The 27,330-nt window shown below is 40.5% G+C and overlaps 2 protein-coding genes across 2 annotated transcripts in view; both read left to right on the top strand.

Moving 5' to 3' along the window:
* The window catches only part of grk5l (G protein-coupled receptor kinase 5 like), a 28,101-nt gene extending 12,642 nt beyond the window's left edge, over window positions 1-15,459 (top strand). Inside the window, exons 2-16 of the mRNA XM_031744187.2 lie at window positions 4,288-4,383; window positions 4,505-4,617; window positions 9,959-10,036; window positions 10,303-10,400; window positions 10,548-10,640; window positions 12,896-12,959; window positions 13,053-13,193; window positions 13,273-13,463; window positions 13,620-13,657; window positions 13,851-13,940; window positions 14,023-14,231; window positions 14,317-14,454; window positions 14,722-14,859; window positions 14,972-15,103; window positions 15,191-15,459. Of these exons, the coding sequence (XP_031600047.1) occupies window positions 4,288-4,383; window positions 4,505-4,617; window positions 9,959-10,036; window positions 10,303-10,400; window positions 10,548-10,640; window positions 12,896-12,959; window positions 13,053-13,193; window positions 13,273-13,463; window positions 13,620-13,657; window positions 13,851-13,940; window positions 14,023-14,231; window positions 14,317-14,454; window positions 14,722-14,859; window positions 14,972-15,103; window positions 15,191-15,274 (1,703 nt within the window). The 3' untranslated portion in view covers window positions 15,275-15,459. The remainder of the gene's footprint in view (window positions 1-4,287; window positions 4,384-4,504; window positions 4,618-9,958; window positions 10,037-10,302; window positions 10,401-10,547; window positions 10,641-12,895; window positions 12,960-13,052; window positions 13,194-13,272; window positions 13,464-13,619; window positions 13,658-13,850; window positions 13,941-14,022; window positions 14,232-14,316; window positions 14,455-14,721; window positions 14,860-14,971; window positions 15,104-15,190) is intronic.
* Window positions 15,460-23,198: 7,739 nt separating this feature from the next.
* On the top strand, window positions 23,199-26,394 carry star (steroidogenic acute regulatory protein). The gene is made up of 7 exons (XM_031744174.2): window positions 23,199-23,359; window positions 23,515-23,622; window positions 23,749-23,876; window positions 23,982-24,140; window positions 24,272-24,456; window positions 24,566-24,659; window positions 24,763-26,394. Exons 1-7 carry the CDS (start codon window positions 23,296-23,298, stop codon window positions 24,880-24,882), a joined length of 858 nt encoding a protein of 285 aa, XP_031600034.1. The 5' UTR covers window positions 23,199-23,295; the 3' UTR covers window positions 24,883-26,394.
* The last annotated feature ends 936 nt before the right edge of the window (window positions 26,395-27,330 follow it).

Raw genomic sequence — 27,330 nt, forward strand, 5'->3', positions numbered from 1 at the left:
ACACCAGAGAGAGGTCACAGTAGTGACATTGTGCGCACACACACACACACAGATGTTTGGGATTCCGGTAACCCCCTGGTGTTACGCCAGACGGTTGTCGTTTCCTCTCTGACCTTCTTTTTGCTTTACTTGACATGCCTTGATGATGTCAGAGCTCCTAAGCATGAGCGTAAATAAAGGGTGGCGACCACACTGCCCACATGGAACAAATTAGACTGACAAGTTCCTGTGTGCAGCAAATCCACGCCACGGCACATATTTCAGCTGGTGTGTAAGTGACAGACCACATAAGAGTGAGAACCCTTTAATAGCGAAAGAAATAAACAGACGGCCGTGAACAAGATGGTTTATGGAGGATATTTATGAGCATATTCATACTTTTAAGAGCCAAGTTTTGTTAAACAGGAACCTAGAGTTTCAAATCTGGACGTAAAACGAAACATGTGAATGTTTTTTTCTTCTTCAAAACATGATTTCAAAAAGTTTGCACTTGCTTTCATCTTTGTATATCTAATACTGTTGTAAACTTTCCTCAAATCCTGCCAGAACATTTTGTAAAGCCGTGTATCAGCAACGTGTCAGACAATTTTTTTAACCTCTTTGTAAACGATTAAAGGCTGTGCTTTCTTAAGCCCACAGACAAAAGAGGCCAAAGGGCACTAAGGCTAAACAGGACTTTTTTTGTTGTTGTTACATTCAGATGAGGAATAATTGATTCGTTATATTTGCATGTTTGTGGGAGTGTTTGGGTGTGCTCTGTGTTCTGGTCTTTGCACCACACGGGCCTCGAATGTTACAGTGGGACGAATTATAAATATGCTTTCGAGCAGCTTTATTTGCAGTGATGAATGAGAGAAATCGAGGGGTTATAAAAAGAACATGAACAGCGTGACAAGAGACCACGCGTAGAAAAGCCCAAAAAGGAGGCGAACCACTAATCTATAGCACTGTTCTATTTTTATGGACAAGGAGCTGTAAACGTCCTTAAAAAAAGTCCTAAAACAAAAGGGGGTTGATAGGCTTGAAACAGCAAATGAGGTCAGTGATTGGCTGCCAGCGAACTTGGTGACTGTGATGTGATGATGACAGGAAATCTTCAACAGCGTGTCAGAAGAAAAGGGAAAAAGATACTGGATCACAGGGAAGCAGCAGAAGAGCAGAAGGTGATGCCAGGAGTTCCAAAAAGCAGGAAAGGGGGGGAGGCGGGGAGGCGGGGAGGGAGAGAGAATGAAAAATAAATAGGCTTGGAGAGCAATGAGAGGCAAAGAAAACAGGACACAGAAAGAAAAAGGAGGAACTGCATTATTTGTGGTTGTCTCAGCATTGTGTAGAAGTTGAATGCCTGGGTGGAGCGCCCATGTTTGGTACAATTATTTGACATGGCGTTGACCCTTCACAGGAAATCTATGCCATTTGGTTGGACGCTTGTATCCACAAATTCCTCGCACTAGCACAAGTGCATACATTTTTAGCATGGCGTCCCTCCCGTGGGGAATGACCTTCTTCACTCGCTGTATTCTTTTGCCTTTTTAGCAGATGTCATGTTTTCATTTAAGGAGATTCAAAAACTGGAGCACACAGCAACGCTCGCTGGAATTTTTGTGTGGGGAGCGTGAGTTTACATATGAACTGTTTACAGAAGCGATTAAATAAGGAAGTGCGCCTGTTTATAGCTTAGTTTCGTCTACAGTAATGTTAATGAGGCGCAGGTGCTCGAAGTTAATGATTGTCTTTGGGGATATTTTTATTCGGGTTATTAATACCTTCATGCTTCGTGTTTGTCTTTGGTGATACGAGTATCATTCTGAATATGTGAGCTTTGCTGACGTAGGGTCCCTTATCTTTAACACCCCTCCTCCCAAAAAGAAAAATACTGCAGTTCTAATAAGAGTCAGTACAACCCTGTAAAACTTTTTATGACTCAAATGTGTAAGAATTGGATTGAAATACTTTTGTATACTTTGCTGTGAAATCTTATGTTCAAAAATGTTATGTCAGCTTGTAATGATGGAAATAATCTCCAATTACCTGTATAATGTATGGTTATGGCTGGCTGTTGTAATGTAATCCTGAAAGTATGACACACGAGGGTCATACTTGGTAAGTGAATAATAACCATAACTGTGTAAAAGGAGGCTTTTGTACTTTGTAATACATATGTGGGCAAAATAACCAGTACCATGCAAAAGTCTTGAGCCACCCCTCATTTCTTCATATTTTGTTGTAATTTTTTTAAAAGTGGAAACTGGTCTTAAGCAATAGTTCTCCAGGCTTTCTGAAGGTCTTTTCAAAGTGTTTCTTTCAACATATCAGCAGCCTGTCACAAAAACATATAATTTGTTCCCATTTCTTTAGTTCAATATGTGAAAAGTAAGTAAATTAAGTAAAAAATTTTTTTTTTTTTTTAAATATTCATAGAGCACCTTTTAAGATAAATATCGCAAAGTGCTTCACAACAAAAATAGTTAAAAGTTATCAAAGATTACACAGTCTGACAGGCATAAATTTTTCCACCAACAAAGTGGTTCCCAAAAAGCTATGAGCTCAAAACTTCATATCTCAGCATGGTGTGCAGAGTTTCCTTAAAAAGCTGAGGAAACCGGACAAGCGGAGGGGAAAAAAGTAGCAGGCCTACAGCACATGGAGAGTATCTGAAAGTCATGCGCTTGAGAAAAATTTGAGTAGACCTCAAACAGGACCCGAGAGATGTATCTTGTCCTTCAGTTGATCCATCTAAAGGGCAAGAAGAATGGTACAGTAATTATATGCTGTGTTTCCGTATATATTTGCAAATGTTTCAGCAGATGACTGCATCTATTTCCTATTTTCCCAGCAAAATGGAAAAGAACTGAGGTGTGGATTAAGATTTTTGCACACCAATATAGAGCAGACCATCCATTCTGGGTGCAGGATATTTCAGTATCAGACATTGTAGCACACTTTGATGATCCTGCAGAGAGAGTGACAAAAACATGAATGAATGTATTCATGTATAAGATAATGTGTTAGATTAAATATTACATATAGTAAATGTAGAGTAAACATTTCCTTAGTCAGTGATGTATGATGTATATATATATCTTCTGTCTATACCAACATTCATGTGTAACGTAATTCAGCAGTCAGCACTATGTCTGCTATGGTTCACTTGTTTGACCCTTGCCTTACTTTATCTTAGTCAGTTTATGGCTTTCTGGGGAAGAATGTTTCCTAGCTATTGTCTAATATCACACCAAAACATGCTAATTTGAGACTAATCTTCACCTTGTTGAGTGCAATTTAATTTTCTTGGCAAGTAAATCATATAATATTACAAAGGCAACAGTGAGACGCAGAACAGACTGCAGAGCAGGAGGAAAGCATGAGACAGTAATGCAGCAGGATTGATGGGAAAACTGCTAAAAGCTTTCACTCAGAGCCTCCACAATGACGTAGGGCCTCTCGCATTCCTGGGTTATTACTTAAAGATGTCTGCTTGTCATTGCTCTCAATGCCTCTCACATTGGGTGAGCTGCTTGCAGCAAATTTCCATTGCACAGAGCGGTTAAAGGAAATCCCTGTCAGTTCATTAGAGCAGTCGTAACATATTAAGAAAAAATAACTTTGAGAGGAACATGGTGTAAGGGCAAAGCGGGCTGCGGTACAAGTACGAGCTTAAAAGTTGTGTTTAATCGCATCTGGTGGATACTGTGAGAAAACGCCAAAGGTGATTTAGACATGGCTTTGATGGATAATGGGAAAGTGGCCAAAATTAAGAGGCAAAATAATCAGCTCCGTCGATGACTGCACAGTAAAATTTCTTCAGAAATCTAAGTACACGATGTAGATCTAAGTGGTTTTTGTTCGTGATGGTGTTACGTAGCTGCAGGAAGCTGATGCATGATTATTCAGTGCAGTGGAATCCAGTCTGGGTTCTGATGGGAACTGAGCCGGTCAGAATGGGCTTTCTGTCTGGTTGGACACAAAAACACACACACTCATATTAAACACACACACACACACACACTGTTCCACTTCCAGCGAAGCCACTCGCATGAAAAGTGAGCAAGAAAGTCAGTGGAGAGAGGAGAGCGTTACGGAGGAAGCGAGACGTAATCTATGAATTATATATACACGCTGAGACTATGATTTCATTCAGGGGAGAGCCCACACACAACCCCCCTCTTCCCCCACTCTTTTAGCCATTAGGCCTTCATTTTCTCCTCACTGACGAAAATAAATGTGGACAACTTTACTAAGTTCTTTCAGTTGAACATTTTTACCTCTTGTTTTACTCTGTCACCACAGGTGGAGGAGGGAAAAGGAAAGGAAGGAGCAAAAAATGGAAGGAGATCCTTCGTTTTCCCCATATAAGTCAGTGTACTGAACTGGGAAACAGCATCGGTACGCGTTTGTTTACTTCCTTCATCTAAAAAGAGTGTTTGACCGTTTGTTGGCAAGGCTGTGATTTAAAGTCTGTGTTCATTTTATGGGTTTTTTTCGTTTGTTTGTTTGTCTTTTGCAGAGAGGGAATATTTCAGCATCTGTGAGAAACAGCCTATCGGACGACTTCTCTTCCGTCTTTTCTGTGAGACCAGACCGAAACTGCAGCGATGCATCCAGCTGCTGGATGCGATGGTATATTTTTATATTTGCATTAAGAATATCCTTTTTTTTTTTTAAACTAAGGAATAGAAAAGTTAACCATCAACTCCTTTTTCCCAAACGCTCTATTGTGAACAAGAGGTTCGCGGTGTGACAGATCACACCAACCCTCAACCAGTGACTGTAACTGAACCTGATCCAACAGGATTTCGGTCTGACGTGTGTGCCGCTGCACAGAGTGTCTTTGAAACACAATTTAAAGCTTTGACTTACGCATCCAGTGTCATTGCATTGATACAGTTGGGATCTGAATTCCAACACTAGGATCCCACCTAGAAATGTTTCGCTTTAAAGACTTTTTTGGAGAACTTCACCATTTAATGTTTTACAGATTTCTTTTGTCATACACTTAAAACATCTTTAGCCTTAAAACATCTTAAGTGGCAGGTTTGTTTTTTTTAATGTTTCCATAGTGACCAAAATGACCCAACACTGGATAACGATGGTCTAGAGGTGGGGTAGACCCTGTACAGGTTTACACAGAGTAATACACAGTCATTCACATCTGTAGCTATATTAGCAATGTCCGCTAGCCTGATGTGCAGATCAATGGACTCTGGGACGAAGCTGGAGTGCTCCACACAGAAAGGGTCCAGCTAGTTGGCAGGTTTGAACCCACAAGCACCTTGCTCGTGTAGCAGCAGTGCTTCCCCAGATCATAACACTGCCCCTCACAGGGTAGTATGGTAGGCACTAGGCATTATGGGTTCATCTCATCCTGATTTGCCATCACATTGAATCATTCATCAGACCGTTTGACCTTTTTCTATTGCTCCGATCTTTTTTTCTGTTTAGCCTCACTCATAAGTGGTTTTCTTTAGGCTACACAGTTGTTTAGTTTCAGTCCCTTGAGTTCAGTGAGCTTGTGGAAATACTTTTACTTTCACAGTCAGAAATAGCTGTGATTTTTGCTTTTGATTTGTTGTCATTTTATTTCACCAAAATGATCATGATTTTTTTTCCGACCACATTTCTTCCTATAAGATGATGGTTCACCAAGTTTTAATGAAACTTATTAAAACAGTTTTAGTAGTTACAGTTGTTAGTTGTTTTCCTTGCTAGATGCAGACCAATCATTTAGCCTTTCTGAGACAGTGTAACGTCTTTACGACGACCATGTCTTCCAACAAGGCTGTTTAAGAAATAAGAAGCTACTCACTGCAGCAGTTAGGGTTAAACAGCCTGTTGCCAGCTGAAACACATTAGACAACTGTAGTTGTCCAATGGAGGGCTCTTACTTATTTGCCTAGTTAAATCCAAGTTTTGTTTGTTTGTTTTTTTCCCAGGCAGAAGCACGCATTATGACGCCAACAGAGGATGTTAATAATGATTTTGTTGTTGGAGTTTCTAGGAGCGGAGTGCTTACTAGAGGGATTCTCAAAGAGGAAGTTTTAAACTTTCCAAAAGTGTGAAATTGCACAGAACTGATTAAACAGCATAATGTAAAATGCTAGTGCACTACATTATTTTATGAAATTACATTTGAATAATCTACTGTGGCCCTCAAAAGTCAGTCTTGTGGAAGCTCATATTAGAGTAGAATAAGAAAAGTGTCTCTGCATTTCAGATCAATTTAGATTTGACAAACTAATCAGTCACATCCTTTCCTGGATAAAGGTGAAGCAAAGTTTTCAGAAACATAAACTACAAATGCACGGATTGCAATATTGTGAAGAAAGTATGAAGAAATCATCGAAATTTACAATATAACCCAATCCACGGTAAGCTGCAGGATTATCTTAAACTGAAACAACTGAAAGTAAAGCGCTCTGCTACTGGACAGATGTACAAATATACAAAAATCAGATGCTGTACATCCACCTTTACCTGATATATTTTACCTTACCAAACAAAAGCAGGTGCAACAAAACCAGTGTCAGTTGCTTTATTTTCCAGTGTGTTTTTAACTTCACCAAATAACAGGAGAATGACCCTTTTCCCTTTTTCACTTGTCTCCATAATCTTCCCTCTAACTTCTTTAATCTTTTGCTCATGCAGAGGCTGCTAGCTTGTGGCTAGCTTTGAGCTCTGGATTGCTGGATAGCCATTTTTATTTTGTTAGCTTCTTTAAAATGTTCAAGATCAGCTGGGTAAGTGTGATTTAAGTTTCTGTTTAGGTTTGTTACAATTTTGTTGTGGTCCTCCTGCAGTTTACTTTGGCAAACTCTTTATAACCGCTCACAGGAGGTGGAGCTTTCATGCTAAGGACATGTGGCTAACAGTGCCTACCTGACTATTTGCCTGCAACCCTGTCCACATGCTGTGTATCACCTGACCTTGTCAGGAATGCTGGAAAACAGCCGATTCTGCTCTCTTCCCAGTAGATCTCTATTAAATGTTAAAGGATTTTAAAGGCATTTTATAAGGCTACTTTATAGTTGACATTTTGAGAGAAGGAGTTTGCACTTCCGCTTTAAATCATCTTGCAATGACGATTTATGCTTACACATCCTCTTGTTTAAAAAACGAAATAAATAATCACCAATAATTGTGAAAAAGGAAACTTAAAGCAGTCTTAGCTTTGATCAAATCTGATGTTCATTCAGCTTCCAGCCAAAAAAATCATTGGTTATTTTCTACGAAACCTGTTTTTGTTTATTTTTGCATGGAATTAAAGGCTCATCTAAAAATGTTAAGTAGTACAGTTCCCTTTTATTGTAACCTGCGTGTGATCAATTATGTAATGGACAGCGTGTTCTCGGGTGCAAGTATCTGGAGTAAAAAAAATTGTGTTTATTGCTGGATAAATGCAGTCCTGGAAACACACACTCATCAACTTTTTTAGTGTACTCACTCTGATTAGAACGCAGGCTGCAAAGACGCCGGTGTTGCTGGATCACACAGCAAGAGGACACAATTAAATGGAGTAGTGATTATTCAACCATCCAGATCCCCAATCTATCCAGCTTTTTGCCTCCTACCACCCCATCTCCACGTCTAGACAAAATACCTCCCACATGACACATTTAAGTCTTTATCTATCTATGCCCAGAATATCTTAGCGGACATGTGACGGGGCAGAAAGGACGCATTGTTTCCCTCGCCAGCCCCTTCCAGTCCCAGCGCACCCCCGTCTCTCCCCTTCTCTGCCCACTTTTAACCGCCCAGCCCTAAAAGTGACCATCACCCCCTCCACGCCACCCCCACTCTGTGTAGGGGGAAAGCACTTACACACACTCAAGCCAAGCACGTGTTGGAGCAAATTCTACAGTCCATGTGAGCTCAGCTTTATGCACCCCATTTGACAATTACTCAGGTCTGAGGGTGTTTACAACCAGGCAGGTGGTTATATTACAAGTGATTAAACAACATTGCAGTCCATTGCTGGTATGAGGTTTACTAGACAGTGTTATTGTGTAATCTAGTGTGCAGTAATTAGTGTGATCTACAATTTACAGTAATTGTTGTTCTTTTATGTATGCAGGGGTTTTTTTTAAACGTGTAAGCCATGTGAAAGTATGAGCACAGCGGTTCAAAAGGAGGAGGGAGTGTTTGTGCATGTGTTTTTTCAGTGTGTGCAACTTAAGTGGTTCCAATGGTTCCTCTTACATCATGAGAAGGTGTTTGTATGTGTTGGATCTACTCTGCTTCCAAAAGGCTAAAGAGGCTTCTTCTTTCCCCTTTGGCTGAACCCCCCTCCCCCCTTTTCCTGCTCCTCCAGCAAGCGGTGGGAGTCAGACAGCTCATTTACTGCGTGTGTGTGTTTCTCTGAAACCTCTGATAACAAAGTCTCAGTTAATCAACACTTGGCAGCAATCACAGTGCTCTCTCTCTCGCTCTCTGTGACTTTTAGTCATAATCTTACATGTTTATGTATGGTGTGTGTTTACCACTGGCTTCTTCGTGTTTCATTCTGTGGTGTCTGTGATGATGTGGCTTTTTAAAGCCAGTTTTCCTTAAGCTTCGAGCTCATGTGTGCGTGCGCGGTGCATATCATATATACGTTGATATGCGCGTGTATGTGTGTTGTAGTGGAAAGCTGGTGACGCTGGTGTGACACACTGTGACACTGCAGGACCTCAAGGAATCCCACCGTGTTTACTGTGTGGTTGCCAGGCAACACAGGGCCATGTTGGAAAAAGCCCACTAATAGAAACAGCCATGCCAGCGTGCCGCATGGATGCCATGTTGCCCTCCCCCTCCTGTTTTTGAGAGGTTAAAAGTGCCGGCTTCCAAATGCGTCAGCGAGCTTTTCATGTCACTGCCCCTGCGAGAAGTCCAGTGTGTCCGCCGCGTAACGACCCAACCTGTTAGTGTCATCAGCTGCATGTGTGCAAACACGGAGCCAAGAGCAGCATATGTTTATGTGAGAGTGACAGTGAAACACAGATATGCAGAGAGTGAGAGGTGTGTGTTTCTCTAACCGCACAGCAGCTGTTTCGTCTTTCAAAGGAAAAAAGCAGGAAGAATTCGAGAGACATTTGGGGATTTTGGGGGATTTTCTTTTTCCACTATTGGAGTTAAGCATCCAGTTTGAATGCCTTCTAGCCCAAGTTCTAAATCATCATCAGTGTAATTTAAAAGGATCTTAGTAAAATGTCATTTATCACAGCTGACTTTCTCTGGTTGAAAGATTATAAAACACTTGAGTTGTGTTTAGTTTTTCTATTATTATCATTTCCTCCTGCACTTGTTTTAGGGAAATTTTTTTTCCTTGTTTTAAACAAATCTCCTGCGCAGATTATAGATTGCATCGATGTAAATTTAGGATGCTTGAGATAAAACCGGTTTGACTTGGCTTGACTGGGAGGGAGAAGTTATTATTTTCATTCCAATCAATTCTGTTATTCAACAACTGCAAAAGAATAGTGGGTGTCTTCCAAGTCCACTGGGACTTTGTGGTTAATAAAACATTTAGTCATGGTTTGCCGCTAGAGAAAGTCAACAATCAAGCTGTTACAAATGTCAGTGAAGTAATTAATAAAAGGTCAGCTTGAGAGACAGTTTCACAACACGCCATCCAATAAATCATTGCATTACTAAATGCTGTCTGTTGTTGTAGATTTGAGATCTATACAAGTCTAAAGAAATATTTCACAGCTTCACGAACTAAAGATCATTAGAAATCTTTTATATCTGAACTTTGAAATTAGCCAATAATTGATCAAGTGATGTAAATGCCACTGTTTATAGTCTAGAAAACGTTCATGACAAAACTGCCTTGTTTGAAAGTGGCACTGATAAATATTGTCCTTGGACCAAAGACTGCAAACGATCAAGTGCACATTGATACTTTTGTCACATCTATAAAAGTATGTAACACAAATCTATAACATGAGTTTTGTTAACAACACTGACTTGTTCTTTTGTTTAGGAAGACTATGAGGTAACACCTGATGAAAAAAGAAAAAGCAGAGGGTGCCAGATCATCAAGGCCTTTCTATCAGAAAATGTAAGTTTCCTCATTTGATGCATTTTAAAAATTTTCGAACCTTCTTTTTTTCACACATTGTAAGCAGACAAGCAGACAGTAGAATTAAAGGTCGCCAAGATGCCTGCATGGGTTTAGTAATCAAGTGTACGCATTAAAATGTCAATGCATTGTTAGTTCATCGTCAATTAGATCAGGCGTTTATGTTATCTCTTTAATTTGTAGTGTGTGTAATAAAGAGTGACGCATTCCTGTATGTGTGCTACTGTTTACATGTGTTGATGTAGTCACCTCAGCGTGTAGACATAGCAGAGGTTTTTGCAGACCAGTGCAGAGAGAACCTCGAGCTGAGTCCATGTAAGGAGATCTTCAGCAACTGCCGCAAGTGAGTTCCTCATACATTCACGCTCACCTGTTTGCAGGACTCTCTCTAATTTGTCTCTGCCTTGTCTTTCCATTTTCATCCCACAACGTGCATTTTGGTAACTGATTTTTTAATTTTAATTTTTTATGTTTTTTTGTGTTGCACCAGGGCTGTCCATGACTACCTGAGTGGAGCTCCGTTTGCAGACTACCAGAACAGCATGTACTTTGACCGCTTTCTACAGTGGAAGATGCTGGAGAGGTTGGTTGGGTTTTGTTTGCTTATATCCATTTCACATCTGTGTAAAAAAAACACACACATTGAAATTCTGAATGCAGACATTTATAAAATGTAATTTAGTAGTTTTAGTCAGGGATATGAATGTGAACTAGCTGCAGTCAGGGTGTTGATGTAGACCTCCTAGTTGCAAACTGAGGCTGGAGTCAACCAAAGAATATTGTAGTGACTTGAAATCTTACCTCTATCTTAAAAAGTTAAATGGTATCTATAGATGAACACAGTCAATCAATATGGCTGATAATAAAAAGCTAATATTTCTAGAACATGAAATCCATCCATTCTTCTCTGCTCGTCCTTGTCAGGGCCGCTGGGGGTGGGGGGTAACAGCCTGATGCAGAGCTAACACTGAACATGAAATTATTCTAACCATTTTATTTGAGTTGCCACTGTAATTAGAACTAAAGAGTCAGAGCCTAACAATTCAGGAAAAAGAGCGATATCTTCTAGTGGTGCCAGCACAAGAACCGTATATGAATAATGCTCATGGGCCTGTCCAACAAAATAAATGCCATGAGCTGCAGTAATGCAATATTTCAAATTACATATCATTTAATTTGTAAAATGACTAGTAAAGATCACTGTCCTATAAATGCAGCAAGGTTCAAATTAGTTGAGATAAAAGTCGATGTTTATAACGGTAAATAAGCTTACATTCATTCAGTGCTTATTTTGTCTGATTATTTTCGACGTTTTTAATTTTGGCAAATTAAAAAAAAGAAATTAGCCGCTGTCTGTTCTCCAGATCACGTTTAGTGAGTCAAAGAAACATCCTAAAAAGAGACAAACAGACACCAGCGAAAAGGTAAATAAGAAAAAAACAACAACATAAGTCCGCATTATGCAAAGTTTGTATTGACTATAACTGTGATATTTGCAAATGAAATATCACTATTATGTTAGTAATGGACATTTGATAGTCTGGGAAATAACTGTGTCATCACATCTCATGGACTTTGTATTTTTACAGCAACCATTCGGGAAAAGTTTGGATCCTGTGTTAAATCTAAATAAAACAAAAATGATTAGCAAATTCCATGAATCCATAATTTATTCACAATTGAACACAGAAATTATATCAAAAGCTCATTTTGATGTTGATGTAGTTGGGACAGGGCTGTGTTCACCACTGTGTAGCACCCCCTCTTCTTTTTACAACAGCCTGTAAACATTCAGGAGTTGAGGAGAGCAGCTGCTGGACTTTTTAGAGAGGAATATTGTCCGTCTGATGAGGGAACAGCATCATCAAAAAAATATCATCAGGATGGAAGTATATATTTCTCTAAAATCTGTATATAACTTTCAGCATTGATGGTGCCTTTACAGATGTGCAAGCTCACTTGGGCACAGAGATTCTCTAGATTTTCTGAATCTTTTAACGATTATATATCGTAGATATTCAAAGTCTTTCCAATTCTATGTTGAGGAACACCATTCTGAAATTTTGCCAAAATTGAGAGATATAGTTTTTTTCAGATCGGCGAACCTCTATACTTACTGAGAAACTGATACTCTTTTTATACCCAGTGATATTACTGGCCTGTTGCCACGTCACCTAATTAGTTGCAAAATGACGTGTTGCTGCAGTAAAATTGAAAACGAGCTAAGATCTTTCGCAAAATAGCAGAATGTCTCCATTTTAACCATCAAATAGGTTTTCTGTGTTCTGTTGTGAATAAAATATGGCTTTATCCGAATTCCAAATGCTGACATTCTGTTTTCATTTACATTTTGCACAAAATCCCAAACTTTGGGGTTTTGGGGTTGCTATTTTTTTTTCTTTAAAGTCATTTCACAATGAATAAAATGAGACATGAATTCAATACAATGATATTGCAATAATATTATATCTAGAATTTTCTGTGATAATCGTGAAATGAAAGTCAGATGTCATGACAGCCCCAACAACCATAATTTAAAGAGTTAAGAAGGTATAATTTTCCAGATAAGAAACGACTTGGATAGAATTACACGTCATTCTAAACAGTATAATATTTTATGCAGATGGCATGTAAGTAAACAGCAGTTGGAAGTAAACAGCAGGCTTTCAGAGCAGCCTTGATTGTATCTGTGTCTGGAAAGTGAAATTATGTACAAGAGGTTCCATCATCTATACAGGAAACAGACTCAGGATGGTATTGAGTTCTGCACATAATGCCTGTCTTAATCAATACTATGAACATATGTTAATGGGTTTTGCTGTGCCTGTGTTTTGCCAGGCAACCAATCACTAAGGACACGTTCAGACAGTACCGAGTGCTGGGAAAGGGGGGATTTGGAGAGGTGAGAGACCCGGAGATAAATTTTGATGTTCACATTAAAAGTATTGCCATTTCACAGTGAAATGTGAGATAACACGGTGTCTTTAATCCTCAGGTATGTGCCTGCCAGGTTCGAGCAACGGGGAAGATGTACGCCTGCAAGAAGCTGGAGAAGAAGAGGATAAAGAAGAGGAAAGGAGAGTCCATGGCTCTCAACGAGAAGCAGATTTTAGAGAAAGTCAACAGTAGATTTGTCGTGAGTAGAAAATTAAGAGGAATAAAGTGCGACATTGATGCCTTGCGGCTTCAGCATGAGTGTTCTCGTCTTCAACCAGGTGAGCTTAGCGTACGCGTACGAGACCAAAGACGCCCTGTGTCTGGTGCTGACCATCATGAACGGAGGCGACCTGAAGTTTCACATCTACAACATGGGCACGCCTGGCTTCGACAAAGACAGGGTCCAGTTTTACGCTGCTCAAATCTGCTGCGGTCTCGAACATTTGCACAGGGAATCGATCGTCTACAGGTAAATGTCACACAGTCTTAAATGCATTTTAAGGTGTAGTTCAGTTAGAGGAGAAAAGCCTTGCAATGTTAATGGGTTTTTAAAAAATTTTTAATAATGTGTGTTGTGAACTGATATTTTATGCTTTAACACACTTGCATGCTGTGTCATCTTTAGGGATTTGAAACCTGAGAATATCCTATTAGATGACAATGGTGAGTCTTGAAGTTTCAGCAGTTGGTATTCATAAATATTGCGATGCAGCATTTTGCATGTTAAATTGCACATTTACCTTATGATAAATTACAGCCAGCTAGTTTTGCACAAAGAGCCTGTCAGGTACATGTGGATAACATCAGCAGTTCTCTACCTTACCTCAACTCACCTCACTAACACTCTGTGTTGCAGGACACATTCGCATTTCTGACTTGGGGCTGGCTATCAAAGTGCCTGATGGAGAACTCATTAGAGGCAGAGTGGGGACAGTAGGCTACATGGGTAAGAAGCACTGTAGTCAACATTTTTAAACGAGAAGGGTAAAATGTGCAAGTTTTAATAAGTTTCCCCCTTGGGTCTACAGCTCCGGAGGTGATAAATAACGAAAAGTACGCCATGTATCCTGACTGGTGGGGACTGGGCTGCCTCATTTACGAGATGACCGCCGGGCGATCACCCTTCCGCGCCCGCAAAGAGCGAGTGAAACGGGAGGAAGTGGAGAGGAGGGTGCAGGACGAAGAGGAGGAGTACAACGACAAGTTTACAGAGGATGCCAAGGCCATCTGTAGAATGGTGAGGCTTGATAGAGAGATGTTTGTATAGCGAGAGATGAATGATGAATAATTGAGTGATTTATCTCTGCTTCTACTTCACCCAGCTGCTCACCAAAGACCCTAAGCAGAGGCTGGGGTGCAAGGCGGATGGAGCAGCAGGCGTCAAGGCCCACTCATTCTTCAAAAACATCAACTTCAAGAGGATGGAGGCTGGAATGGTGGAGCCTCCCTTTGTGCCTGATGTGAGTTGTTGATATTATTCTGCACTGGAGGTTTAAATCAAACTCAATGCTAAAACCAAGTATCCTTACTGACACGTCCTGCATCAGTTAGGACATTTTTTAAGTTTGTTATATCAGTGGAAATATTCAAAAATAGCCAGCATAAAAAAAAAAAAAAATCAGAAACAGCAAGCAAAATTCCATGAAGATAAATTATCTATTAAGATAAACTTGTTTTCTGTTTTTCCCTTCAACCCAATCTTTTTCATGGTCATTGCCCTCTCTTAGCCTCGGGCAGTGTACTGTAAGGATGTTTTGGACATAGAGCAGTTCTCCACAGTCAAGGGAGTCAATTTGGACCAAACAGACAATGACTTCTACTCCAAATTCGCTACAGGCAGCGTTTCCATCCCGTGGCAGAATGAGGTAAGTGCGTTCATGTCATATGACATTTTTAAACGCTCAGTGCGCTTCTCATAACTTGCTGGGAAAGCTCACAAGTTTTCCTCTTTCTGCTTCTTATTCCCATCTGATTCAGATGATAGAAACCGAGTGTTTCAGAGATTTGAATGTGTTTGGGCCACATGGGACGAGATCTCCAGATTTGGACTGGAACCAGCCGCCAGAGCCACCTCGACGCAGCCTGCTGGACAGGATCTTCAGGAGGCATGTAAGTGAACGGACAGGCACACTCGGAAAGCAGGCAAAGCCAATTTCGATTAACCCACGCAAATCTATCTCTCTTTTTCTGCCGCAGCACCCAGAGGTGTCCATTTCCAACAGCCGTGTGCAGTCTTCCAGCGTAAACTCTGTGGACTCCATGTCCAACTCTGCCCCCTAGTGGCATCGTGGCTGTGTGGGCGCCCCACACACACAAACGCAGAACACATACACACACACACATGTACCGTGCAAAGGGAAGGAGCTACCGAGGGCTTCCCTGCTGCTGACTGGTCCACTGTGCTGGGGCCTGAGCAGCAGCTGGAGACAGCCGGTCTAAAAAGCCTTGATGGTCAGTCCATTGGGTGGGAGGGAGGGGTGGGATGGGGAGGGGGGATGACCATGCCCTAATGTCCTGGGCATTTGAAGTAGGATGGTCAGTGTTGCAGAGACTTTTGGAAATATTTAGACAAACCTTACCTACCCTCAGGATTGTTGGACTGTAGAACAGAGCCACTGATAGTGATGAAATTTAAAAAAAAAAAAAAAAAAAAAGGATAGAAAACAAGCTAATATTCAGGGGATCCACTGTATAATAAAGACCACCACAGGGAATCGAAGATGGGGTCTTGGTGAATTTTTATTTTTTTGGTTTATTTGTTTATTTGTTTTTCCAGACAAAAAAAAAAGAAGAAAAGATTATCTTTTTTTCCAGTCACTTTCAGTCGTGTACTTTCTTTCTGGCCTGTATCTCGTACCAATATCTCTCCATCTATCGACAGCACCCCCCCGCCTCCCCAGGCGTCGCCATCTGCACAACTCTTAACATGTTCTTTCTTTCTGCATTTCACCTGCCATACCTCAGATCACTCCTAAACATTCAGAACACATCACCTCAACAACCTCAACACATAAATGTACATTGCCTTGCGTACACTCAGGCCAAAGATTACGGTTTAGTTTTGTGTTACTGTTGTTATTGTTGAATTTTTGGGTTTTATTGAAGGTTTTTTTTTAGTTTTTTTTAGCCATTGTTTGGAACCACAGGAGGATCAGAATGCGTGATCCCTTTTCTACACTTTTTTTTCTCTAAATATGAGCCTGCAGACATATCATACTGCTTAAAGCACACATACCTGCATACAGTACATACACAATCAGATTGACGCGCACACTCAGAATTGTGAGACTCGTGTTGTGTTTTCATTGCATGGACAAGTGTAAGTATGGACAGCTGTATCCCTTTTGCTTTTGCATACCTCATTCCACTGATGTTACTATCATATACATGCAGACGTCCCCCCCTCCCTCGGTTTACAGTGTCACTTTATATTTGAGATTATGTGGAGTTTGACAAACTAATTAACATGCTGTACAGAAACAGAACTCTACTTCTTTTCTTTTTTCTTTTTCTTTTTTTTTTCTTTTTGTTGTTTTTGTTTTGTTCGGTTTTGCTCAGATTTTCTGCACAGTCCCCACAGAGTGGAGAGGAACACATGCACTCAGCCTGACCAAGTTGCACAATTTCAAATAATGTCATGCTGTTTTGTTACCAAATGAAAATGTTTTACCTCTGATCATTAAGGCACATTATTGTCGTGATATTGACACATGACGCTTGTTTTTCTACATCCAAAACTAAAGTGTTCTTGTTCTCCCTATGCCTTTTTGTTTGTCCATGTAAAAGATACTGCTGCATAGACATTTGCTGTACAGGTTATGTTATGTTTTAGCGCTCTTACACCTACCCTCAACTCGCTCTTCAAAAATGCCTCACAAATCTAAAGGGTCTTCCTCTTGATACCCTGTGTCTTCGATTACAGTTGGACACACAGCTATGTGAAAGGTTTGCCTTTTGATTTTTTTTTCCTTAATGAGTCCAGTTCAGTCATGCTAGAGCCAGGAGGAGGAGAGGGAGACACCAGAGGATCTCCGCGCATAGAAGTGGCCTTCTCGCAGCAGCACCGCCAGTTAAAAGGGAGGAAGAGTTCAGGCTCTTGTTAATTTAAGAATGTAGTATTTTCCCTGTTTGAGGTAGTGAAAGCTGGTCCATGCAATACTTTTTAATCGTCCTTACCAATCTCACACAAGCCTTTTTTTTTCCCTCTGCGTACTTGATATGAAAAAAAAATCTGAATCAGACTGAAGTGCCTCCTTGTTAGCATGAGCTCTCAGACAATGCCCACACAAACATCAGCACTTTGTTTATTCTCTGACTGTCATGCTCTGTTTGCTTCGCTGGGGGAACGTGTCAACACCAATACACACAAACTCACACGGTTTGTTGGAAGTGAAGGGAAGGAGGAGCAAAAGGATGGAGAGGAGTGAATCAATGAGGGAATTTTCCTTCTTAAATGTGATATACAGCAAAGTGCTGAGTGCATGTGAAAGCCAAACCCACTGTGTCCTTCAAGTCCCAATAAACTCTGTATTATAGTTTGAGTACTCTACAGTTTGTCTGTCTATTTATTTCCCTTTCTGCTCTGTGCTGGTTGCAAAGACTTTTTGTGATATATACTGCTTTAGCACAACTTTACTATGCTGTGAGAATGTAATCATTTAGGGCACCGGTGTCAAATATAAGGCCAGGGGTCAGAATCAGCCAGGCGAAGACTCCAAACCTGGCCAACTGGACACTTTTGGAAAGTAGTGCATAGATTTTTAACTTTTACAGCGTTTCCTATTGATTAAGACTGCCCACCGCAGTAATTAACTAACAGGTAAACAATCAAATACTGGGAAAGCTTTTGTTTTTTTCTTCCACCATTTGTGAGTCCACAGTAAATTAACAAAAACTGTTTATATTAAATATAATAAAGACTGTAATTTTATGCTTTCATCGTGTAGTTTCACTGGTCTGGCCCCCCTTAAGATAAAAGCAGCTGTATGAGCTTGACAACCCTGACTGAGGTTTGTTTTTAATGTTTCCTTTACAAACAGATGATCTGCAATATTGCATCCACATAGTGTAATATTTTACAAGCAAATAAATGAGGCGAATCATTGTGCAGTAACTAAGTTCTCATAGGCCATGTAGATGTTTAAATGCAGAGTACAAAATGAAGGGGCAAAATATGTAAAAAATATATTTAGTAAACCATTATGAGGCCTCATGAGTTTGTGTTTTTAAGTGCGTACATTGTGTTAATATCGCTCTATCATAGCTTCATTTTCTTGTGGATGCCTCCATTTTCCACTGTGGAGGCATTTTGGCTCAATCTTTATAGCATTGCTTCAGTTCATTGAGGTTTGCAGGCAACTATTTATGCACAGCTCTCTTGAGATCCCTCCGCAGCATTTCAGTTGGGTTGAGGTTTGAACATTGTTTGTTTATTTATTATTATGGGCTTTTTTTTTTCATATTTATTAGATAGTATTTAGTTATATAGACAGGAAAACAGGAAGGACACGTCAGGTCGGAATCAACACACGCTGCTCCATTTGGCATTGCCACATGTGGTTGTCTATTTAACCGCTGAGCTAAACCGACACCTGGATTCAGGTTTGGACTTTAACTGGGCCGTCGCAACACTGTGATTCTTATCTTTTTGGGGGCATTGTAGATTTGTTGGTGTCCTTGGGTTCATTGTCCTGTTGGATGACCCAATTTGGGCCAAGCTTTCACTTTTAGACCGATAAGATAAGATAAGATAAGATAAGATAAGATAAGATAAGATAACCTTTATTAGTCCCACACGTGGGAAATTTGTTTTGTCACAGCAGGAAGTGGACAGTGCAAAAGTTATGAAGGAAAAATTAGAATAAGATAAAATAAGAATAAATACAGTACACAACTGTACAGAAGAGAATAAAATAAAATACTATATACAGTAGAATAAAATAGAATAAAATATACAATAAGATAAAAATAGAATACAAATGCTATATACAACTGAGTAAAAATACAACGATGCCAGAAAGATTATTGCACATTAGTGTTATTGCACATGTGTGGATGTGTGTGTTTGATCAGTTAAAGTCTTTGTTGTGGAGTCTGACAGCAGTGGGGAGGAAAGACCTGCGAAATCTCTCCGTCCCACACCGTGGGTGCCGCAGTCTCCCACTGAAGGAGCTGCTCAGTGCTGTCACAGTCTCATGCATGGGGTGGGAGATGTTGTCCAACAGGGATGACAGCTTAGCCACCATTCTCCTGTCACTCACCACCTCCACTGGGTCCAGAGGGCATCCCAGAACAGAGCTGGCCCTTCGGATCAGCCTGTTCAGTCTCTTCCTGTCCCCGGCAGAGATGCTGCCGCCCCAGCAGACCACACCGTAAAAGATGGCTGAGGCCACCACAGAGTCATAGAAGGTCTTCAGGAGTGGGCCCTCCACTCCAAACGACCTAAGTCTCCGCAGCAGGTACAGCCTGCTCTGCCCTTTCCTGTAGAGGGCGTCTGAATTATGAGTCCAGTCCAGTTTGTTGTTCAGATGAACACCAAGGTACCTGTAGCTGTCCACAGCCTCGATGTCCATACCTTGGATGTTCAGTGGTTGCAGTGGAGGATGTTTGTGCCTGCGGAAGTCTACCACCAGCTCCTTGGTTTTACTGGCATTGATCTGGAGGTAGTTCAGCTGGCACCAGTCCACAAAGTCCTGAGTCAGTCCTCTGTACTCCTTGTCGTCCCCATCAGTGATGAGGCCGACTATTGCAGAGTCATCAGAGAACTTCTGCAGGAAGCACTGGGTGGAGTTGTGGGAGAAGTCTGCAGTGTAGATGGTGAAGAGGAACAGAGCCAGAACCGTTCCCTGTGGGGCCCCCGTACTGCAGACGACCCTGTCCGACACACAGCCCTGAGTCCTCACATACTGTGGTCGGTCGGTGAGGTAGTCCAAAATCCAGGTAGTGAGGTGATGGTCCACTCCAGAGTTCTCCAGCTTGTCCTTCAGAACCGAGGGAAGAATAGTGTTGAAGGCACTGGATGGATGGCCTCACATCTGACTTCAGAATATTTTGGTATAAAGTCAAGTTCATGAACAACTCAATGACTGCAAGGTCACTGAGTGCGCAAGGGTCTGTGGCTGCAAAACAAACCCAAATCATCACCCCTCCACCACTGTGCTTGACAGCTGGTATAAGGTGTTTATGCTGACATACTGTGTGATCTAATCTGTCCAAAGAGCATTGTTTCAGACGTTTTGTGGTTTGTTCAGATGCAGCTTTACAAATCTAAGATGTGCTACGGTGTTCTTCCCTCTGAAAAAACAAAACAAAAGCATACTTGTTTAATCTTTCTCTAATTGTACCATAATAAACTTTAATTTTTAACATGCTGACTCAGGACTGCAGAGTCTTAGATGTAACCTTGTGACATACTTTGTGATACCCAGCTAATCAAGTTTATTGATTTGCAGCACCTGGCTGTTACTTTCACTCTTAATTCCTATAGAAGCACTGAGTAAGTAAGGTTTATTTATATGACACTTTTGAAGAACAAAATTCAAGTTAAAATAGCATAAAGAGATTAAACTATAAAAGCAAGCCTGCATTATTGTAATAATGATAAACAATGTTCTATGAAAACTTTTTTCCATGACTATTAGTGGAATAACTGTACATCCAGTGTAAGTATGTCACATATTTATGTTATTCACCACTTTGGTCCTGATTATATTCAGTATTATGAATTCACGAAAACAGAAATTTCATGCTGGAGGTTGAGTAATGAGCACAATATCTTTTCACATAGCCTTTTATGTATCTCACATACCTTTATTTATGCAGAAGTATGCAATCCATATGATATGAAAGTTTAAGAAAAGGAAGAAAAAATTGTCCTAGTGTCAAGTCAAACAAATGTTGAGGATATTAAGCCGATATGTTAAAAATGCATTACATATCATCAGTTAGTAATGACTCCCTGTTCCAGGATCACAAGCTAGAGCATTTACAGAAATGTACCTTCTTTTAAGACATAGAGTTTGACCCCTTAACCTTTACCAGCCTAGAATCTACACTGTGTCCACTGTGGCTCAGAAATGGTTAAGACACCAGGAGTGTGTGTTCCCATGGCAAATGAAAGAAGTCACCCTGCAGAAGGCCAAAGGGACTGATAGATGATTTCTGTCATCGAGCCAGAGGGACATGAGGTTGTAGGTTAAGGCGATCGCTCTTTTTTGGTAATTTATGTATTCGATGGGGGGGGGGTTTAGGGGGTTTTTTCTGCATGCATTCCTGTTCACTAATCAGATGACCTGCAACTCACTTGACAGCTTTCTGTTCCCGTGACTCTGAGCACGTGCTTGACGTGCGGCCCACTGAGGCAATATTTCTGTTAGATAGCCAGGGTTTTTCTTGGAAGAAGCAAGCAAGGTTCACAAAACATGTGAGCAGCTTGGAAAAATATGTTTTTCACAGATGGTGGTGCAGCATCTGATGATTAACCAAGCCTTCAGGAAGAACTTTCAAGAAAAGTGTGATGTAATGGGCAGGCGGCAAAAGATTCATAGTGAAGTTTGGTTGCTTGTATTCAAAATTTTATTACTCTCTTATTTTTGTTTAATCCTAAAGCATGTTATACAAAGTCAGTTTTCCTACTATAAGGAACGCTTCTGTACGTGTGTTTTGTATGAGCAGTTGTCAGAATATCGGCCGTGGTAAATACTGTAAATGTCAAAAAGATGTTTAACCTCCTAGGACCTGGCGTCCACATATGTGAACATCACATTTTGGGTTATTTAGACTAAAATACTCAATTTTGCTCTACATGGGCCTGATATCCACTTATTAGGACATTATACTGCCACTGTTCTATCAAAATTTTAAACAAATATCCTCATATGTGGCTCTTATTTTTTTTTTTTTTAACAAAAATAAAGTAAAAAAAAAAAAAAAATCTGGTAATTCTTTGTTTTTACATTCTTTGGGCCCCAATATACCCAAATATCAAAGAGAAATTAAAAATGCATGCCGTGGAAGAGTTCGGGTCTTAGGAGGTTAAGGATGTTCAGTTCTCAGCAGCAAATTGTTATTCATACCTCCTGTCAGTTTGCACTTGAACAAAACAGAACATTTTGACTCTTTCTCTGTTTCTTCACAGTCAAAACACTCAGAATATGCATTTTTGGCAGAATCACCCACAGTTACGTACTTTCTTTGACCTCAGGGTTACTTTTTGCTCCGGATAACTACAGCTCAGTGCATAAATGTGCTTTTAACGCTTGCTTTTTACAAGCAAAATCAACCATTTTTTTTCTTAAAAGTTGTTTTTTTTAAACCTTTTGCCCTGACCTAAATAAAAATTCCCAAAGGGAAATTATTTAATATGTAATGTAGAGTGTGAAGAAACACAGGGCTGTGGCCTGTGCATCTTCCTTTATTTGCTCACTGATAAGGAACAATGCTGCCCCACATGGTGACTTAGCTTAATGTGGGATAAACATTTTCTGTAGAAAAAATATGCAAAGATAAATCCTAAAAACCTTTAAAAGATTCTCAGCAATAGCCACTGACATAGTTTATGAAAATCCACCCTATTTATCCATAGCTCAAACCTTTGCAGTTAATGTCTCTGAGTCTTCAAACACGAGCAAAACCACTGTATTTACAGCAGATGTCTTACGAACATTGTCCATTTAAAGCCATCTTCAAACACATTTTGCTGTTTTTGTTGTTAAAGGAAGCCCAAAGTCTCCAAGTACAGCATTAAAGTTAATGTCTGATCATTTCACTCAGTTATATTTCCAAGTACCATTTAGGGATCAGTCATACTGGGAGAAGAAACAAGCCAAACTGAATGGAAAATTTTTCCCCTCAAATTCCAGAGAGTGTTTAGCATGTAATGGGCCATGAAGGGATGCATGCGTCACTCAGGGTCTCTCGCACTGACCTCTCTTTTGGGTGCTTTCATTACTGACGAAAAGTTGTTTCTCCCAGTGTCACCCACTGATATACGAATGTTTGCGTCTGTGTAAGTGAGTGAGGAGGAGGCCTGGACGCTGGACGCAATCCCACAGAGTGTTTGTGAGAGTGTGGGGCATTCTTGTTGCGTGCACGATGCAACCTTGGTGACATGGCCGTTGGTACAGTGAAATGTGTGTGTGTTTATCTACACGGTGATAGCAAGGCGGCCTTGTGGGCAGTGCTCCTATATATATGGACCCAGGAGCCAGCCATTTAGAACAGTCACAGCTCAGAGAGAGTTTGAACCTCTGCGATCTTCTTGCCTTTATACAGTTTTTTCTCAGCGCTCTTCGAAACTGAAAATGCTGCCCGCTACTTTTAAACTGTGTGCTGGCATCTCCTATCGGCACATGAGGAATATGACAGGTGAGTGAATGAATCCACAAATTCATCCACAAATTCCAAGTTGCAGTCTACATGCCGACCTGATGAGTAAAGAAAAAATGAAGACAGATGTTGTTTGATAATCTTTCTGGAAGTTCTGGTACAGTGACGGAGTATTTTCTGTCTGTGCTTTCCAGGTTTGAGGAAGAATGCCATGGTGGCCATTCATCATGAGCTGAACACGCTGGCAGGTCCAGGCCCCAGTAACTGGATCAGCCAAGTCCGCCGTCGAAGTTCTCTTCTCAGTGAGTTGTTGTGATTGTTTCAGTCACTGTAATGCAAAAAGAAAAAGCCATGCATGATCAGATTTTTTTAATTATAGAATAAGACATAAACAGGTATGATTTAGATAATTGCAACTTGGTTTTAAGGTTCTCAGATTGAAGAAGAGGGTTACAATGAGGAGGAGATGTCTTATTTGAAACAAGGTGAAGATGCACTGCAAAAGGCCATCAGCATCCTCAGTGAGCAGGACGGCTGGACCACTGAAACTGTTGCTGTGCGTGCATACATTGTTGGCATCAAAGTCAAGTGTTTTTGTATTAGCTCCGCTATGAAACTTCGCATTTTAACACTTCTCGTCCCCATTCCCTCTCTTCTGCAGGCGAATGGAGACAAGGTCCTGAGCAAAGTGCTACCTGATGTCGGGAAGGTGTTCAAGCTAGAAGTGATGCTGGAGCAACATCCTGATGATCTTTACAAAGAGCTAGTTGGAAATATGGAGCAAATGGGGGAGTGGAACCCAAATGTGAAAGAAGTCAAAGTAAGAAAGTTGAAAAATTAATAGTTATTACTTTTTTTTATTCTGCTATTTTAAAAGCGTACACTTACAACATGTTACACAAATATATACAGAAATGTTAATTAATGATGCTTTACTTCGGGATTCTCCAGATTCTCCAAAAGATCGGCCAGGACACGATGATCACCCACGAGGTATCCGCAGAGACCCCCGGCAATGTGGTGGGACCCAGGGACTTTGTCAGTGTCCGATGTGCCAAGCGGCGAGGCTCCACCTGCTTCCTGGCAGGAATGTCCACTCAGCACCCAAAAATGCCTGAGCAGAGGGGTGTTGTCAGGTAAGCGATGGGAAGCCATCAATCCGGGGCATTACTTTATGGATGCACAGACCGTTTGCGTGCAGATTATTTTAAACTGACACTGTCTGTTAATCATTACATTTCTCAGAGCGGAAAACGGGCCAACCTGCATAGTTATGAAGCCCTGCGCTGAAGACCCAAATAAGACCAAATTCACCTGGTTACTAAGTATAGATCTAAAGGTATGAATGATCAAGTTTGCATCTTCCCTTTCACTGGTATTAGATTTGTGTAAAAGCGTGATTCGATTCAAATTGACAGTGGTTTTGTCTCTGTCATTGGCAGGGCTGGATCCCAAAGACAATCATAAACAAAGTGCTCGCTCAGACGCAGGTGGACTTTGCCAGCCACCTCAGGCAAAGGATGGCTAACAATGTTTCTGTGGAGATGTCTCCTGCCTGGTGACACTGGATGTCTATTGAGCTTTGGCACCAGAGATGTGGCAGAAGAGTAGCCTCTGCTCATTTAAAAAAAAAAAAAAAACTCATATTTATCTGCTTAAACTGCTGCAGTCGGTAAATGTGTGTTTTTCTTTCCCTAAATAATAGAAAATCTGCCATGATTGTCCCTAACACCAGTCTTACAGACTGTGTGCTTTCATTGTTTTTAACCAGGTTAGGAATCGTCGCCTTTGGCTTTTAGTGTCTCGGGTCCCTGTTTGGGTGTTTTAAAGAGATTCAGTCTCAAACAAGTGCCCTGTAAATCTAATGCTACTGATTAAAGGCAGGTGACAGTCATATAATAAAATTGTGGGGCTTTTAGAGCACATAATAACACCTTTAAGAGTTCTAATCACAAAATGAATCATCAGATCATCAATCAGACTGAGGACACCAGGCGCATCTGCAAGGTAGTAACATATCAGTTCTCATATTTTAACTGTTAACATCATGCTTTCTTGAAGACCCAATAATACCAAAATGAGAGCATAACATTCAAATGAAATTCAAATGAAAACGTTGAAAATATTCAAAGTGACTTGACTTTTGAGCCTCAGTTTGGAACCACTGAAGTCACCTCCTGCTGGCGTGCAGGTTTAGGCACCTAAGCATGATCAAGAGGCTATAAGCTACTTTTAGCTTGTGCCTTATTCACAAAGGGTCACCACAGCAGGAAACTGACACACAAACTGTATGTTTGATTTGGAAGAGTTTCCCTGTTCATTGGGGCTTGTGTTTTCCACAAGCCCCAGGGGATTTGTGCCTCTTCCCAGGATCTTTTGCTTGTTAGATTAATCTTAATATTAATATACAGGCTATACAACATTGGATGTGCCACAGCTATCTTAACTGAAGAGCCATTTGACTGCTAACAACAGCAACTGAACTTAACAAGAAGCTTATGGTCCAAATCCGATTATGAAGTGAAATGTAACACATGCAAAGATTAAAATCTCCACTTCTCCAGTTAGTGGATTTTGGCTCCGGTGTTGTTCACTCCTTGTTGTTTTCTTTTCTAAATTTGATCAGGCCAAGCTTGGAGAATGAGAATTTATCTGTTAAATTTGAAAAGTCACACAGATTGGAATTCTCTTTTGGGAAAACACGATTTAGTTATTTCCCCTTGAACAGAATGTTTAAAGTCTGATTCAGGTGCCCATCAGCAAGCATGTAAAAGATGAATATTAAAACAATTTAAAACTGTAAAAGGAAATAGAAAAATAATAATCATGTCACAATTTCACTGGCCTCAACCACTCCCCCTCCTGGTAAGATCTTCTGCAAAAGTCAGTGTATGCTTTCTGACATATTCATACATCATCATCATCCCACTTTGGCAGAAAACAGTCATTTATTGCCTCTGCTGCGAAATTGCACTTTTATTTCATTGTTTTATTTATTGATATTGTGCAGATGTATTTGGCTATGAGCTATTGTAACATAAAGCGGTGTTGAATAAATGACAGCAGCATCATTAGTGTGTGTGTTTTTGTGCTTTTTTTAATGCTGTTGATGAATGATTTCTCTGCTCTTTTCTGTTGGGAAAAGAAACCAGATCACATTAAACGCTTTAAGTGCCATTTGCTTGACTTTTTATTTGATCACAGAGATTTTTACAAAATGACAGAAATTCAAATCCCAGTGATGGAAAAAAACACACACAAGTAAAACACCAAGCTCAACATACTAAAACTCATCTTTGAAATAGCACAGCAATAATGATAAGAATTATTCCTCTTTGACGGGGAGGCAATGGATGGATTTAGAGGCTCTTTTTAAACCCGTGATGAATGTAGCTCATGAAAAATGTCTTCCTATCCCTTGATGAGTTTTCAGGCTGAGCGTTTGCCAGAACGAGCAGGTGTTTGGCCACTCCGAAATGTAAGGAGTCCAGCAGCTAGCAGTCCTGTGCGAGCCAGCAGCACATTCCCCAAGATCAAGTAACAGTGGATTTCAGCCCAAACAGGAAATCTCTCCTCCATTACTGCCAGTTGTGTAACATTTTGCCTATTCTGTGTAGTTTTAGTTGATCCAAAATGTTTTGTAACTGCTCGTTTTCTTGGCAGGGCAGATAGCAGGGACCGGGATTAGTTTAATTGCAGAGTATAGGTCTGACTTTCCATTTCTAATAATAAATATATTAACCTGTGCTACTCGGGATGATGCAGTTATGTCATGCCACTAAAGCCTTAGTCTAGAGTGTGAGGTCAAATGGGAGCCATTTTCCAATTCCCCCATAGGGCTTTATGAGAAATTTGTTGCAGTTATATGCAACCAGTTTGGTTGCATATAACTGCATGCACTTAAATTTTTAAAGCATAGCATCCCCAAGTGCAGCTTGTTTAACGCATACCAAAGGATGTTCCAGGGGTAATGACTGACATCTGTTTGAAAACAGTAAATTGCTCACAAT

The sequence above is a fragment of the Oreochromis aureus genome, linkage group 12, assembly GCF_013358895.1.
Source record: "Oreochromis aureus strain Israel breed Guangdong linkage group 12, ZZ_aureus, whole genome shotgun sequence".
Taxonomy (NCBI): Eukaryota; Metazoa; Chordata; class Actinopteri; order Cichliformes; family Cichlidae; genus Oreochromis; species Oreochromis aureus.